General features: G+C 36.9%; 1 protein-coding gene across 2 annotated transcripts in view; it reads right to left on the reverse strand.

The window, feature by feature from the left end:
* Positions 1–2,327: 2,327 nt before the first annotated feature.
* The window catches only part of SEL1L (SEL1L adaptor subunit of ERAD E3 ubiquitin ligase), a 53,168-nt gene continuing 40,752 nt past the window's right edge, over positions 2,328–14,743 (reverse strand). Inside the window, exons 14-21 of one of the 2 annotated variants that reach the window (XM_029238207.1) lie at positions 14,485–14,547; positions 13,089–13,176; positions 12,617–12,765; positions 11,577–11,742; positions 10,974–11,048; positions 9,704–9,876; positions 5,933–6,061; positions 2,328–3,078 (exon numbers count right to left, since the gene is read on the reverse strand). In XM_029238207.1, coding sequence (XP_029094040.1) covers positions 2,869–3,078; positions 5,933–6,061; positions 9,704–9,876; positions 10,974–11,048; positions 11,577–11,742; positions 12,617–12,765; positions 13,089–13,176; positions 14,485–14,547 — 1,053 coding nt within the window. In that variant the 3' untranslated portion in view covers positions 2,328–2,868. The remainder of the gene's footprint in view (positions 3,079–5,932; positions 6,062–9,703; positions 9,877–10,973; positions 11,049–11,576; positions 11,743–12,616; positions 12,766–13,088; positions 13,177–14,484; positions 14,548–14,743) is intronic. The other variant, XM_029238208.1, reaches the window with a different exon arrangement.

Raw genomic sequence — 14,743 nt, forward strand, 5'->3', positions numbered from 1 at the left:
AGTATTAAGATTAATGACTCACAAGTTCATCTAAATAATAATGAATTCTGAAAAAAAGAAACCTTTTGGTTTATTTTTCTGTGCCATTGGATATTAACCAAAAATAAGATAAGCCTTACCCAGAATACAGAAACAAAAGCTCCAAAAACAAAAAGGAAAAAAAAAACAAACCAAACCCCAAACCCCAATGCTACCTTTGTTAACATAAAACAAAACGCAAAACAGATAGTCTCAAGACTCTGGAACAGTTGACTAACCAAGAAACCAAATGCACAAGAGAATAGAAGCTAAGTAGAGTACTACTGTCATCACCTTGGAAGGCAGGAAGACAGACTATAAAAGGGATCGGGAGAGAAGGGCTACCACGGAGAAATGAAGCCGTACTCTGCTAGCTCTAAATTCTAACATTAAAACTCCTGAATCCTGGAGTTAGTTTAATGTCACTGACATTAACTAGCTTTAGTTACTGTCATTTTATTCAAATGGATGCCATTTGATTAGGTAGGTATTGAGCATTATTTTAGGAGAAACACCAAACCCAGTTCCTATTTGCTTAGGTATCATGTCTCTTGTACAGAATGAAAAAGGGAACAAAGTATTTTGAGACAGTCTTTAAATGAAGCCATAGGAACGAAGTTATTTTAAATTTACCATTCAAATTTCCAGTAGCAAATGACCCAGGGTAAAACAGGAGGTGGACAAAAGCCAAGAAAAAGATCTATTTGGGAGATTAATAAAAAGGACATGGCTAGTGGTACACTACCGGGAAGTTATTGCCTGGAGAACAAGACCACGCTTTCCCACCTGCCTCTGGGTAGTGCAAACTGCTTTAAGAAATGTTTTTTCAAAGTACTAACAGAGGGAAGTAAAGATAGAGATAAGAATGCTGCTAAAGGAAAAATTAGGTGGATGGTAGAAAAACATGGAAGTTTAGTTGTTCAAGTTTTAAATAAATTAAAACAGTTCCTTCGAAATGAAGCGTGGTTGCTACTGTGGATCATACTTATTTTGAAGGTTGGGGGAGAACAGGCAGGGGTGAAGACATCAACATACTGTACCGACTGTACTCAAATCTCTAATGTAAGAGATCAAACAAGTCTTAATATTTACATGAGCCGCCCAAAGCAACATGACACTTCTGAGGGTAAAATTTCTTACCTTTCAGATCTGCATTTATACATATGGTTCTCGCTGTCATCACCTCTTCCTATTTAGAAGCAATTATCTAGGAGGAAAGTTTGCTTACCAGGTTTCTCATAATACTCTAAACACCAAAAAAGCACACTACTTCACATTTAGAGCCTTCACGCTCATTACAGACTAATTCACTCTAGTTCTAAATACAATCTCTACTTCAAAAACCAAAGTCTTACAACTCTTCAAGTTTTCTGGCAGATAAGGGGTTATGGAAAAAGAGTATAAAGATTAATATAAACAGATGAGGTCAGCAGGCACAGAAAGCCTGCTCACACACTAAGAGAGTCTCAGACCAGATACAGGCTGGTGAACGCTGCCATCCGACAACAAAAAGGAATACAATTTGGTTGAAGTTTTAATTTTTTCATTTGTGGTATGTGACCTTCTCTGTTTTCTTTGTTGTTGCTGTCGTTGTTGTTTTCTGTAGTACTTAACCAGACAATTCTGAAGTCTAATAGCCTTGATTTTCCTGATGTTAACAGTGCGAGGGTGGTGAATACAAAAGCTAAGCAAGTGGTTGATCTTCTACTGTAACATCAAACTGCAGAAATAAAAATCTCCCTGAACAGTACAAACAGGCTTTGGCTTTCCTCAACCACTGATTTTAATGCATCTCAGATTCTCTGAGTGTTAGTATCGTAATGGTAGTCACTGTATGCCATAGCTTGGCAACAATATTACATATTTTAAAAATTCAGGAGGGTGGTCTTTTCTTTTGCAATAAGAAATGCAAAGTAAAATAAATCCTGGGAGCAAATGCTTCAACTTTTGGGAAAGTGTGTCTGTGATCCTGGTACCCCACTCAGAGTTCTTCAATATTGTTTTCTAATCTCTCCCCTTTAGTCCATCCTCTGGCTTCCAGATAAAGGCTCTGTATACTCAAAACAAGCAAGCAAATTACATTGAGTAATTTGGGACAAGTTCACGTGTTAGCTCAAGAAGTCAGTTCACAATGTTTTCTATATATTCCATTCCAAGGAAATGAAGTTCACATAAAACTCTTTAACATGGCCTTTCAGTCTTTGAAGGAGAGAAGTATGGTATAAAGTATGACAATCACCAACAGTAAGAAGCCTCCCAACCTTGCCTTTTAAAGTAACAAATATGCTGAATACGTATACTTGCATGTGGCCTGGTAAAAGTTCCTCGGTTATCGCAGTTCTGAAACACTTAGAAGGCTTTTTTTTTTTTTTAACTTAAAAGGCAAGTTCTATTTTCAGACTTTCAAACATGTTAAGGTTAAATCTGCAACTAACTGGGTTTTCCTTTTTACATCGATCAGTTTTTAGTGTCGACGCATGAGACCTTAAAGATGGTTGACAGAACTTATGCACATTGAAAGAATGACCAAAAGGACCCAAGAAAGATAGCTGGACACAGCAGACATTACCTTGAGTGTCTCACATGTTTCCAGGAAAAAAAAAGGGGGGGCAGGGGAGCCACTGAGAGTTGTTATTCCATACGGCACTGAAACGGACATTCAACTCAGTTTAGGTAAGAGTTACTTATCCCTGAAAATAAAGGCATCAGATTCTAAGCAGCTTTAGGAATTCAATGCTTCCTTGTGCCTCTTCCAGGAGGTGGCCACTGATCCAAGGTCCTAAATCAAATGCAAGTGTTCTTGGTAAACGATTTCCTTGTTTGTCACTGGTCAAGGCTGGCCGCCGTGGGTCACTGTGGTGGCTGCTGCTCGGGTGGCCCCTCCTGCTGTGGTGGTGCTGGCCGTGGCCCGGGAGGCCTGGGGACAGGCATGTCCTGGTGCTGCCTCTGCCTGTAAGCGATAACTGTCCCCAACAGCAATGCGATGATGGTCATGAGGTAAAGGTCCCACTCAGGTCCCAAAAGCTGGTCCATATCAAGCTGGGTGAACAGATCTCGAAGCTTAATGAGAAAAGTATAAAAATCATTATGATCATTAAAATGTAATAGAAGGAGCTAGGAAAGTTACATCACAGATTAGAGATAAATACAGAATTTATTATATCAATTGGCTTTAGTAACATTTTGCAATGTGTTCCAAAAAAAAAGGGTTTTACTAAACTCAGAACTACCATATGACCCAGCAATTCCACTCCTGGGTATATATCTGAAAAAACAGAAACACTAATTCTAAAAGATACATGCACCCCAATGTTCATAGCAGCATTATTCATAATTGCCAAGATGTGGAAGCAACCTAAGTGTCCATCAACAGATGAATGGATAAAGAAGACGTGGTACATATATACACAATGGAACATTACTCAGCCATAATAAAGAATGAAATTTTGCCATCTGCAGCAAAATGGATGGACTCGGAGGGCATTATGTTAAGTGAAATAAGTCAGACAGAGAAAGACAAATAGTGTACGATATCACTTATATGCAGAATCTAAAAAATACAACAAACTAGTGAATATAACAAAACACAAGCAGGCTCAGATATAGAGAACAAACTAGTGGTCATCAGTGGGGAGAGGGAAGAGGCGGAGTGGCAATATAGGGGTAGGAAACTAAGAGGTACAAACTATTAGGTATAAAATAAGCTACAAGGATACATCATACAACATGGGAATTACAGCCACTATTTTATAACTGTAAATGGAGTATAACCTATAAAAATTGTGAGTCACTATATTGCACACCTGCAACTCTATATAGTATTGTATATCAACTACACTTCAATTAAAAAAATAAAAATAAAACCCACCAGACTTTAACAAAGGATCCAATCTAATAAAATTAAGGATAAAACAAGACAAAAATATAAAGACAATGAGTTCAACTGAAAAAAAAGAAAGTTTTAAAAGCCTTCAACTGAAACTCAAAATAATGTCTGAGGACCAGAGCTATGGTTCCTTTCCATCAGTAACCTAACGCACTGATTTCCAACCATTTTTCGCAGGAAATATTTGAAACAAACACTGGGGACAATGGAGGACCAAGGGGGGGCAGATATCAGCATCTTGGCACACCTCACCTATAACCTATTTCTAGTGTTGACACACTAGCTAAAAAAGCTCTCTTCTAATGAAAGCAGGGCTATTTTACTACTTCTCTCATGTAACTGAAGATGACAGGAATTCAGAAATTCAATAGCTGAACAAATAATGCTTTTTAGTTAGGATTTAACTAAATATTTAACAACTGAAATTGAACTTAAAAGTTATTTTCTTCATCTATGATATTTTAATTGTTTTAGTGTCACTTAAATTATTCCTGGTATTTTCTGACTGATGCTTACCCACAAAGAAAGTAAATATGGGGCATAATCCTTTATGTTTAAATAAAATTACATTTAAAAGGTCCCCATAACATAATATTTGTAGGTGCAGGTGCTAAAATTTTTCTGTAAAAAAAATTATAACAAACTATTAACTGTGTTCCCTGGGGTGGGACCCACAATAGGAGACTTTGTTTTTCTGTATTTTTTGACTTTCTTACCATCAATACTTATTACTCTTTTTTTTTTTTTTAAGTTGGAATATCTAGGTGGTAGGATTACTGGGCATTTTATTGTCTTCTTGGAACTTCTGTATGAAACACAACAACTTAACGTGGTGTATACATGACCAAATCCCAGACTGTTATCAGTAGTTTATTACTAATGAAAGCTGTGAGAGACAAGGGTCTGAAATAGTCCTGAGACAGAAAGAGCAGGCGGCCACACTGTTAGCTTCTCAGTTAAAGGAACAAGGATCCTTTGAGTTAACGGAGCGTACAGCATACCCTGGCTCACGCTACTGAACAATTATAAATTTGACATTACAAATGTATAAGCAATCAAGAGGACAGAGGCCACCATCTCCAGCCCTCTGGAGCCCTATACGTGGAGGACCTCAGTGCATGTGCTAGGGCTGCAAAAGGGAGAAGTTGTCGAATTTCTCTTTATAGATGCGGAAGCAGCATGGACTAAATTTACATCTGTGTAACAAAGAGGGAATGCCCCTTCCGGAATCTAGTGCTGAAATGGTGCATCAACTTGTTCTAAAAGATATTAACAAAAGGTTGAAACATCATCCTTTTCTGGTCTGGCGTGAATTAAAGTTAAATAGCCCTTCTTTCTGCATACATTTTAGGACTTTCAGAGTTAAATGCTGCACCAGTGAATCCATTAGGAGGAACGATAGGTACTGTAAACAAAACAGAAAACTGGAGAACCCAAGAGAACCAACATTGTGTTGGTAACTAGAGTTGGTAGTTTTGAAGAGAATGGGTAACCCACCCATCTCCTAGCAAAGTACTATCATTAAGCATATTTAAATAATTCAAGGTATTTTTAGAAAATATAGTTTCAGTGGTATTTTTAACATGTTCCACTATCAGGAGAATCTGAAGTACAAGAGCCTGGACAGGTTCTCAGGTTCTACTTCTTTTCATGTCTTAAACTCTCTTTTTAAGGGGCTGGTCTGAGTCACTGCTAGGCAGTCATCTGATTTAATGTTTACTGGAATTAGTTAACTACTATTTCAAATTGCCATGGTTTAGTCTCAGTTTTCCCTAAACCAGGAAACATCTGCACCAATGAAAAATGCTTTAGCACTGGGAACCATTGTCAAATGTTACCTGGGAACTGTTAAGTGCTTTGTGGCTATTCTCATCCCTCACCTGATGAGGTCCCTTCATCTGGGAAGAAGGAAAGAGACCAGACACTTGCAGGTCCTTCCTCCCCTCCCCCAACTTTGCAAAAACGAAACTGTGGACTGAGAAGGTTACATCATTTGTATTTTAGTTAAAAGAGACATGGACCACTTACATTTGTTTCCCGTATGTACTGCAAGAAATAGACAATACCCAATTTGCAGAGTGCTAGGAAGACTGGTACTTGTGCATCTGGGCTGGCTTCCGCTGCCATGTCATAAAAACGTTTTGCAAGGTGAATATCCTATAATACGGGTAGTAAACCAAAGTTCATTTCTTGTTAAACTAAGTAAAAATAATTACTATTTATATATTAGGAAAGTTTATTTTACCTTTCAAGTTTCATTTTAAAATTTCCCTTACCTAAAGAAAAAAACCCAAGCTTTAATTAGGTAAAATTTGTTTAATTATCTAACTGCTTAATTTTGAAAAACTTAGTTGAAAAATTTAAAAGTTAACTTGTGTTCCCCTGATCTGACATCCCACTTGCTGTGCAGATACGGTGGACACAGCTATATACCTATGCATAACACTGTTAACCTGGAGACTTCCAGGGGTGACCTGTAAGTCTCAAGTTAATATTTTCCTACTTATAACCAGTCAGTGTAAGCAATTCCTGGTTTCAGTCTGCAACAGTGATCTTCAAACTGGGGTAGACATACTCAAAGTTTTCCAAGGGGTGCATGCATGGACAGTGTTAAGGGACTTGCATCCTGTGTTTTCCTGTCTTAGATGTATTTCTATAAAGGGCAAAACAAGTCATTACTAATTTTGGCCCAGGTTGGAGTGCTCTGCATTTAGATAAGTGGTAGAATGGGATGGTGGGAGGTGCAAAATTCTCATTTAACAACCTCACTTCTCCCATCCCCTGACTACTGTCAAAGAATACCAAACTCATAGGTAAGAATTCCATGAGACATGGGAAAGAAAGGCTAAATATTAAGACTGACTTTTTCTACATATTTAAATATAAGCAGTTACTTTCAGCTATTCTCTATACTTGTCCCTGAGGTGAATCCTTTTAGTTAAAAAGAAGAGCACCTTCAAATAACAGTAACAGCATGGTCAGTGTCTTTGACTTTTTAAAAAATGTAACAAATTTTATTTGTAGTAATATTTCAGAAGACTGCCCTGCATCTCTCTCATCCTCGAGCACACACACATATTGATATCTACACTGTTATTTAGGATATTAAGCCAAAGACAGATTCATGAAAACGGAAAAGTATATTTTTCAAGATTCATGATAACGGAAAAGTATATTTTTCAAGATCATGCATCAAACTTTATGTGATCTGCAGACTCTGTGTGGATGATTCAATAGGGTAATTAAATCTTATCTATCAATCAAATCCTGAATTATTTATTCCAATTTTAACCAATCCTCATCTTGTTTAATACTTAATATTTTTCTATCTATACTGGATGCTGGACTGATTAGCTTTTAGAGTATGAGTATCTCTTTTATTTAAAAAAACAGAAAACGTAAGAAAAGGTGATCATAATATCTTATAAAAACGAATGAAATTATTCTGATTTTTATACATGATTAATTATTCTTAAAAGCTGAATCCCAGGGTTCCCTCCCCTAATGCTAATCAAAGGAATTCTATCCCTTTTATCATAGTCTTTATTCATAAGAATTTGTATAAGCTTTACATTACAAATTAAATTATGAGAAAAGCACACTGATTAATTTTCTTGTTTTCTTGTTTTACAGCCTATTATAAAAACAGACTGTTACATTACTTTAATTCTGATTGTCTTTAGCAAATTATTACTAAGCGTATAAAACCCATAACTTACGGGTAATCTTTACATTAGGCATCAAACCCATATTACTTTTATTTGAATCAACAAAGTCAGGCTTTCTGATAGAAACTAAGTCTGATTTGGCTGACTGATCTGACAATGCAGGGAGGCTTCAACAACTATGTTACATGGCAGAGATTGTCCATGAACTGAACGCACTCAGCCTGCAGCTCCAGATTCTTGATAAAACTATATTCAAGTATCTTATATTAATATAAATGTAAAATATCAAAACTTACATATTGGAATTAAAATACTCAAGTGTAATAAAATAAAAAAGCACTTTGACAAAAAACAGTGCATTAACAAAATGAAATGAACAACCTTCTAGATTTAAAAGCACATAAGGTCACAAAGTGTCTCTAAGTGACTGAATGAGCAAGGAGTATCATTAGCTATTGATAAGCCTTGGGAAAGCCTTTTAGACATCACTCCCAGAAACTGAGAAAGTATGAGTCCAGTGATCAGGGAACACCTCCTTTTGCAAGTCTCTAATTTCCAAATCTTTGCTTTCAACAGAACTGAACAGAGGCTTAACCAAGTTATCAAGTGACAGATCATTAGAAATAATTTTAATGACAGATCAGTCTGATTTTTGGCATATGTTATGGACTAAATGTTTGTGTATCCCCAAAATTCATATGTGATACCCTACTCCCTAATGGGATGGTATGAGGAAGTGAGGCCTTTGAGAGGTAATTAGGATTGGATGAGGTCATAAGGGTAGAGCTCTCATGAACGGAATTAGTGTCCTTATCAGAATCCCTAAAGAGCTTGCTGCTTCTCTCTCGCTCTTTCCTCTTGAGAGGACACAGAGAGAAGAGGGCCTTCACCAGACACCAAATCTGCTGGCACCTTGATCTTCAACTTCCCGGTCTCCAGAACTGTGAGAAATAAATGCCTATCGTTCAAGCCACTGCGCTATAGTATTGTCACTGCAGCCCAAACTACCAAGACAGCATATAACTCTAAAGCAGTTTAAAGAATTAAGTGACCTTACTATAATAAAATTCTTCCCATTCCCATATACTTATTTATGTGAACAAGGTTCCAGTCATATATTTATAAAATGAAAACAAGAATTAATGGTAAACCTGTTCCATGATACTTAGGCTAATTTTTAAAAATGCTCTATTTATCTCATTAAAAGATACATTTTCAATAATTACGACAAAAAATTTTATTAAATTTTATAATATTATGAAGTTGATGAGAACAATAGTATATGAATAACTGACAAACTATGGCTAATAATATCTCGAGAATTTTTCTTAATACTTAAGAGCCTATAATCACAGGAAATAAAATTCAAATTTGAATTTATACACTTTTTTGTTTCAGATAAGCATGATCAGTGATCAGTACATTACACTGGTATACAATTCTGTGGGAATAATGGACTAAAATATAAATTCAGGGAGAAAAGAAAAAGATACTATTTTCATTTAACGAATTTGCTGTGTATTTTTAAAAAATTAATAATGGGGTTATCAAATTATTTTGGTACTTAAAGTAATTTAGTCATTTTATTTATAAAAATGTTAGTGTTTAAAATAGCTAGGACTTAGACCCTTTGAAACTTATGATGAGATATTTTAAATGTCAAATTAAAAATGTGCAAGAGGATACACAGTTTTTCAAAATTATTTTAAGGGTACACAGGCAAAAACTTAAGACCATGGGTCTAAAGAACGTTAGGCTTCATTAGGAAGGTAAAAGAATGAATATATTAAATTCATTTCAAAATAATCTAGAAATGATAGAATTTGGCTATTGATGGACAGTTTCTCAAACAGCAGTTATCAACAGAGGCAGCACTGCTTTTCCGTTTTCATGAATCTATCTTTGGCTTAATATCCTAAATATAACAGTGTAGATAGATATCAATATGTGTGTGTGCTCGAGGATGAGAGAGATGCAGGGCAGTCTTCTGAAATATTACAAAACTGTCTCTTAAGTTAGCACCTAAAATCTGAGCACATTCTAAAGCAAACCTATTTCCTATAAAAATGAAGATGTTTCCCCCCAAATCACAATTACATTATCCATACATTTGTTTCAAAGTCACACTCACCTGTTTAATGCCTAGTCCTTTCTCATGCATATATCCCAGGTTAAACATAGCTTGTGCACTGTGCTGCTGCTCAGATGCTAGGCGATAATGAATAAACGCCGTCTCATAATCTACGTCAGTGCCAAATCCATAGAAATGGTAGTCTCCAAGCTTAATTCTAGCCACAGTATAGCCTGAAACAAAAGGTAAATGCAAAACTGCCGATAAATAAGGTGTGTTGAAAACAGACCAAACTCTTATTTCTCCTCCTGCTAACATGTTTATATAAACTAAATGTTAATTTGTAACACACAGACTTTATAACAAATTCTTCAGCCAACATAGAAATTCAGTAAAAATTTAACTAGAAGGGTTGCTCTTCTGAAGAAGGCTTTTGTAATAGTCAGGGAGAGGTAAAACAAAGTGGGTGTAATCTCTATTTCACTAATAATACTCCTCAGATGATCAATCACTCTACTCTGTCATTTAACATTTTAAAATAATTCAACTGGGGGCTTCCCTGGTGGCGCACTGATTAGGAGTCCGCCTGCCGGTGCAGGGGACATGGGTTTGATCCCTGGTGCAGGAAGACCCCACATGCCGCAGAGCAACTAAGCCCGTGCGCCACAACTACTGAAGCCTGCATGCCTAGAGCCCACGAACCACAACAAGAGAAGCCACCGCAATGAGAAGCCTGTGCACGGCAAAGATGAGAAGCCCCTGCTCACAGCAACTAGAGAAAGCCCACACGCAGTAACAAAGACCCAAGGCAGCCAAAAATAAATAAATAAAATAAATAAATTTATTAAAAAAATAATAAAATAAAATAATTCAACTGGACCATTGTTTAGGCTTGGAGAAAGGGATAGGCAGACGATGTTGAGAGTAGTATGTGTGAGAAAGAACTATTCAAATAAAAAGCAGTGGGGAAAGGCTGAAATCTTAGGTTTTACACCTATAGTCTATCACACGTTCTATTCAGTTCTCATTTAGTACAACATACTAGCCTCCAACTAAAAACCAAAGAGTAAAGCATAGTATGATATAAATGTCCAGTACGATAAAGACCTTGCAGTTCAACTTAGAAACCCTGGGACTGGAACTTCCATTTTAAGAATGAATACCAATCATGAAAGCAAACAAGTTAAACTATAGTTAGTAACTCTGCTTAATTTTAAAGTGGTGAATGACATGATTTAATCTTTATGTGAGATTAAAAACAAACAAACAAAAAACAATAAAGAAAGGTCCCTGGGTAAAATTCTTATCCTAGAATTAACCAACCACTCACCTTGTGAGGCGGCCCGGTTCCAGTGTAGCAAAGCTCTGGGATAAGTTTCATTCTCACCTACGATGGTTGCCTCTCCTACAAGGAAAGTTGAAATACAAATCAGGTGTTTAAGGAAAGGCCCTAGACTTTTAGGCTTTATCTGCAAACCAGGGTGGATACATGGAGCATAATTTAAATAAGTACTGGGATATAACAAATATTAAATGAAAAAACTATTGAAATTAAACAAGTATGGGAATAAAATACTGAGTTCAAAGGAATCATTGCATTCAGGGCAACACTACTTCCTGAGACACATTTTCACCACAGAACTAATAACGAGACTACTGAAACACTAGAGATCTACATACCACTGGAAAAGCAATGTTTCTGCATCTGCTGTAGTTTGAAAAATGTATTTAATGAAAGCAGTTAATTTTATGATGGACGTCAAATCCATTTCTATTGTCAACTGTATAAAACTAACTTTGATGGCTTAGAGATCTGAGGTAAAATAACTTGAGTATGTGTGCTGTTATGTTCTAGTTATAATAATAGAGAAGTATCTTTGTGGCTTTCCTTTTTAAACAGGTTAACCCAAGGCAGGACTAAAATGAACCTTACTCTGATCGAGAATGAAGGCTGCGTTGCTTTGTGCCACTTCATAGCCTTGCTCCGCCAGCAGGAGGTACTGGATCACTGCGGCATTGTAGTCTCCATCTTTATAGCTGTTATAGGCAGTCATGAGCCTCTCAGACCACCGGCCCCGTTCACATACATTCTTAAACAACTATAAAAACAGGAAAAAAAAATCAATACAAAATTAAGAAAGATATGTTGGAAAATCATTTTTGCACTTTGGCTATAAGCAATTGTTAAGCTTGCTCTCTCAATCAATCTCTGGCAGTTTTACTAAGTATATATATAAAAGTCTGGGATATTTATTTGAAGCTTTCACCTAGTCTTTAGAACAGGTTTATAAAAATAACAGCAAACAATTATATACCATTTACTCTGGCCAGGCACTATCCTAGTGATTTATGTATAGTATGTATATTGACTCACTTACTCCTCCCATGAGGGACCACTCTCTTATGAGGTAAGTCCTAGTAACAAACAGCTCCATTTTACAAGCGAGGAAACTGAAGCATAGAGTGGTTTAGAAACTTTGCTAAGCGTTTAACAATGTCCTTCTAAAGTGCCAATTACGAGAACGCTAAGAACGTTCACTTAACGTACACTTTTTGATGCTGACCATGTCTCAGATACTGTCTTAGGTGTTAGAGAGACTGTAGACAATAATATCTGCCCTTATAAACGCTGATTCCAGGAGGGAGAGACAAATGGAATAAGTGTGATTCTAACACACAGACCCTCGGAGCCTTCTTTCAGTATACCAGTGCTAGTTGGCTAAGTCTGTTTCTACTCTAGAAGAAATCATGCAAAGAAAACCAGAATTAAAACAGTAGGATTGGGGGTGGGGCAGGAGGGAGGTCCAAGAGGAAGGGGATATATGTATACATATAGCTGATTCACTGTTATACAGCAGAAACTAACACAACATTGTAAAGCAATTGTACTCCAATAAAAAAATAAATAAAACAGCAGACTTTCCTACGGGGCAAATTAATTTCCTACATACAGGTTGGTAGAAAAGCCCTTACCTCCACTGCGGTGTGACACGATCGCATTACACCTGTGCCGCTGGCATGCATCTGAGCTAGGTTATAGAAAGCCAAGATATGGCCTCCCTGAGAAGCTAAATTAAAATACTTCAAGGCCTGTTTATAATCCCTCTTGACTCCAATGCCATCTGTAAGGAAAATTACACAAGAGGTTAGGAATAGTCTTAAATAAGATTTAGCTGAAGCGTCAGAGAAGCCTTACACAGGAATAAAACTAAATGAAATTCAGAATTCTTACTCTGGAAAGATGTGAATCTTATTAATATAGATTTGTACATCAATACAGATTAATATACTCTACAATGAAACACAAGATGCACACATCATTGTATTGGGAGGACATTAATCAGCTAGAAATTCGATAGCTCTCACTTCCATATCATAGTGGCATCTAGAGGAAAATAGGTAATTTAGATTTGGTGTGTCCATCATTAATTCCAGTGTTACTTACTATAGTACATGGAGCCAAGCTGTAGCTGCCCATCCACCCAGCCTTGTTCAGCAGCTTTCTGGAAATACTTCAGTGCCAGATCATAATTCTGTAGAAAAAGAGGTCATATGATCACATGGTAAGAAAGCTCAAAAGGCTGATATACTCAGAAGTCAGGAGATTCATTCATAAAAAGAATTAACAAGGCATACAGAAAATATTCTTAAAATCATTAAAAGGATGACCTTCTAATTTTTTATAATACAAAGATGGTAATATTTTTTAAGTCATGGGGGATTAACATTTAGGACTGTTAAAAAAAGCAAATATACTCTTTTGTGAAACAATTTGCATGTCTGCTCTCAGAAAGCATAAACAACACTAGTAGAACAGCCGGCCAGAAATTAAGAAACAGTCATTTTATCTTTTCGATTAACCAACTAACCCTTTTAAACCTCAATATTTCTAATATTAAATAAGAAAAATTCTCTCCTTATTTGTTCTTCCCTGGGTAGCTTATCAAACATTATATGATTATCAGATTTCAAATATCAGACATATCCCCAAAGAAAAATTAAAACAAAGGTCACTACTGGATTTCAGTACCCTAAAATGACTAGAAGGAATCAAAGTGAGACCACATTACTGTCTTTTGTGCTAGGAAATACCTACAGATTAGAATTCTATACCTAGCTCTTAGTTTCGGGCCCAAATTAAAAGAACGTATTGCTTGGAGAGACCACACAGAGATGAGGACCCAGGAGCATCCAACGTGAGCAAGTAGCACAGAAGAATGAAGAGCAATGGCCCAGGAAAACCAAGACAGCCCCCGGGAAGAAAGAGTTCAAGTAAGGTAGAACCAAAAAATGTCCTGTGGGGCTGACACTGAGGAGGTTACTGGTGAGCTATGTAGAGCAGTTACATGAGGTAAAAGTCTGACTGTTGAGAGCTGAAGAGTGAATGGTAGCAGCTCACACAGTTCATTCTCTGGGGAAACGTGGCTTTGCAGGAAAGGGCTGGAGAGAAGAGAGGTGGTAGCTAGAAGGGCAAGGGGTAGAACAGAAAGCTTTTCTCCCTCTACATGGGAGGACTTAAGAATTTTCTTAGGCTTGGGTGAAGAAATAGCAGGGAGATATTTAAGTCTGGGAGAGAGAGCAGAGTAGGTGGGGTAGAGAGCATAGATGGAACAATGAGAAACAGCTTCATACCTTGAGAAGGTGCCAGAGACACAGCTATTCTAAGAAGGCAGCTGCTATGGTGGGATGGGGTAAGGGGTGGTAGGGAACCAAACTCAGAGTTTCAGCTTTGCTTATAATGAAACGGCCTCACCTGGGCTGACTGGGAACTAGTTAAGGAATACTTCCCTATCTCACCAGCTGACTGCTCATTAAAGTCAGACGTCAGATTGAAGACTTACAACTTGAACTCCTCTCCCGTAGAGGTAAGCCATTCCAAGCCCACTCTGTCCAACTGGGTTGCCCTGCCAATCAGAGACAAAGTGAAAGATTCATTACAAAATAGGCAAGAATAAATGACTGCAAAAGAAATAATTTACAAGCATATTCAAAACATGTTTTAGTACTTTTCAATTTAAAACAAAATTTTCTCCTCCCCATCAGACTAAACATGATACTGAGTTTTAGAGATTTGACTTTCAGTAATTGCTGAAAAAGAGT

Source organism: Monodon monoceros, unplaced genomic scaffold, assembly GCF_005190385.1.
Source record: "Monodon monoceros isolate NGI ecotype Baffin Bay Population unplaced genomic scaffold, NGI_Narwhal_1 Super_Scaffold_21, whole genome shotgun sequence".
NCBI classification, from domain to species: Eukaryota; Metazoa; Chordata; class Mammalia; order Artiodactyla; family Monodontidae; genus Monodon; species Monodon monoceros.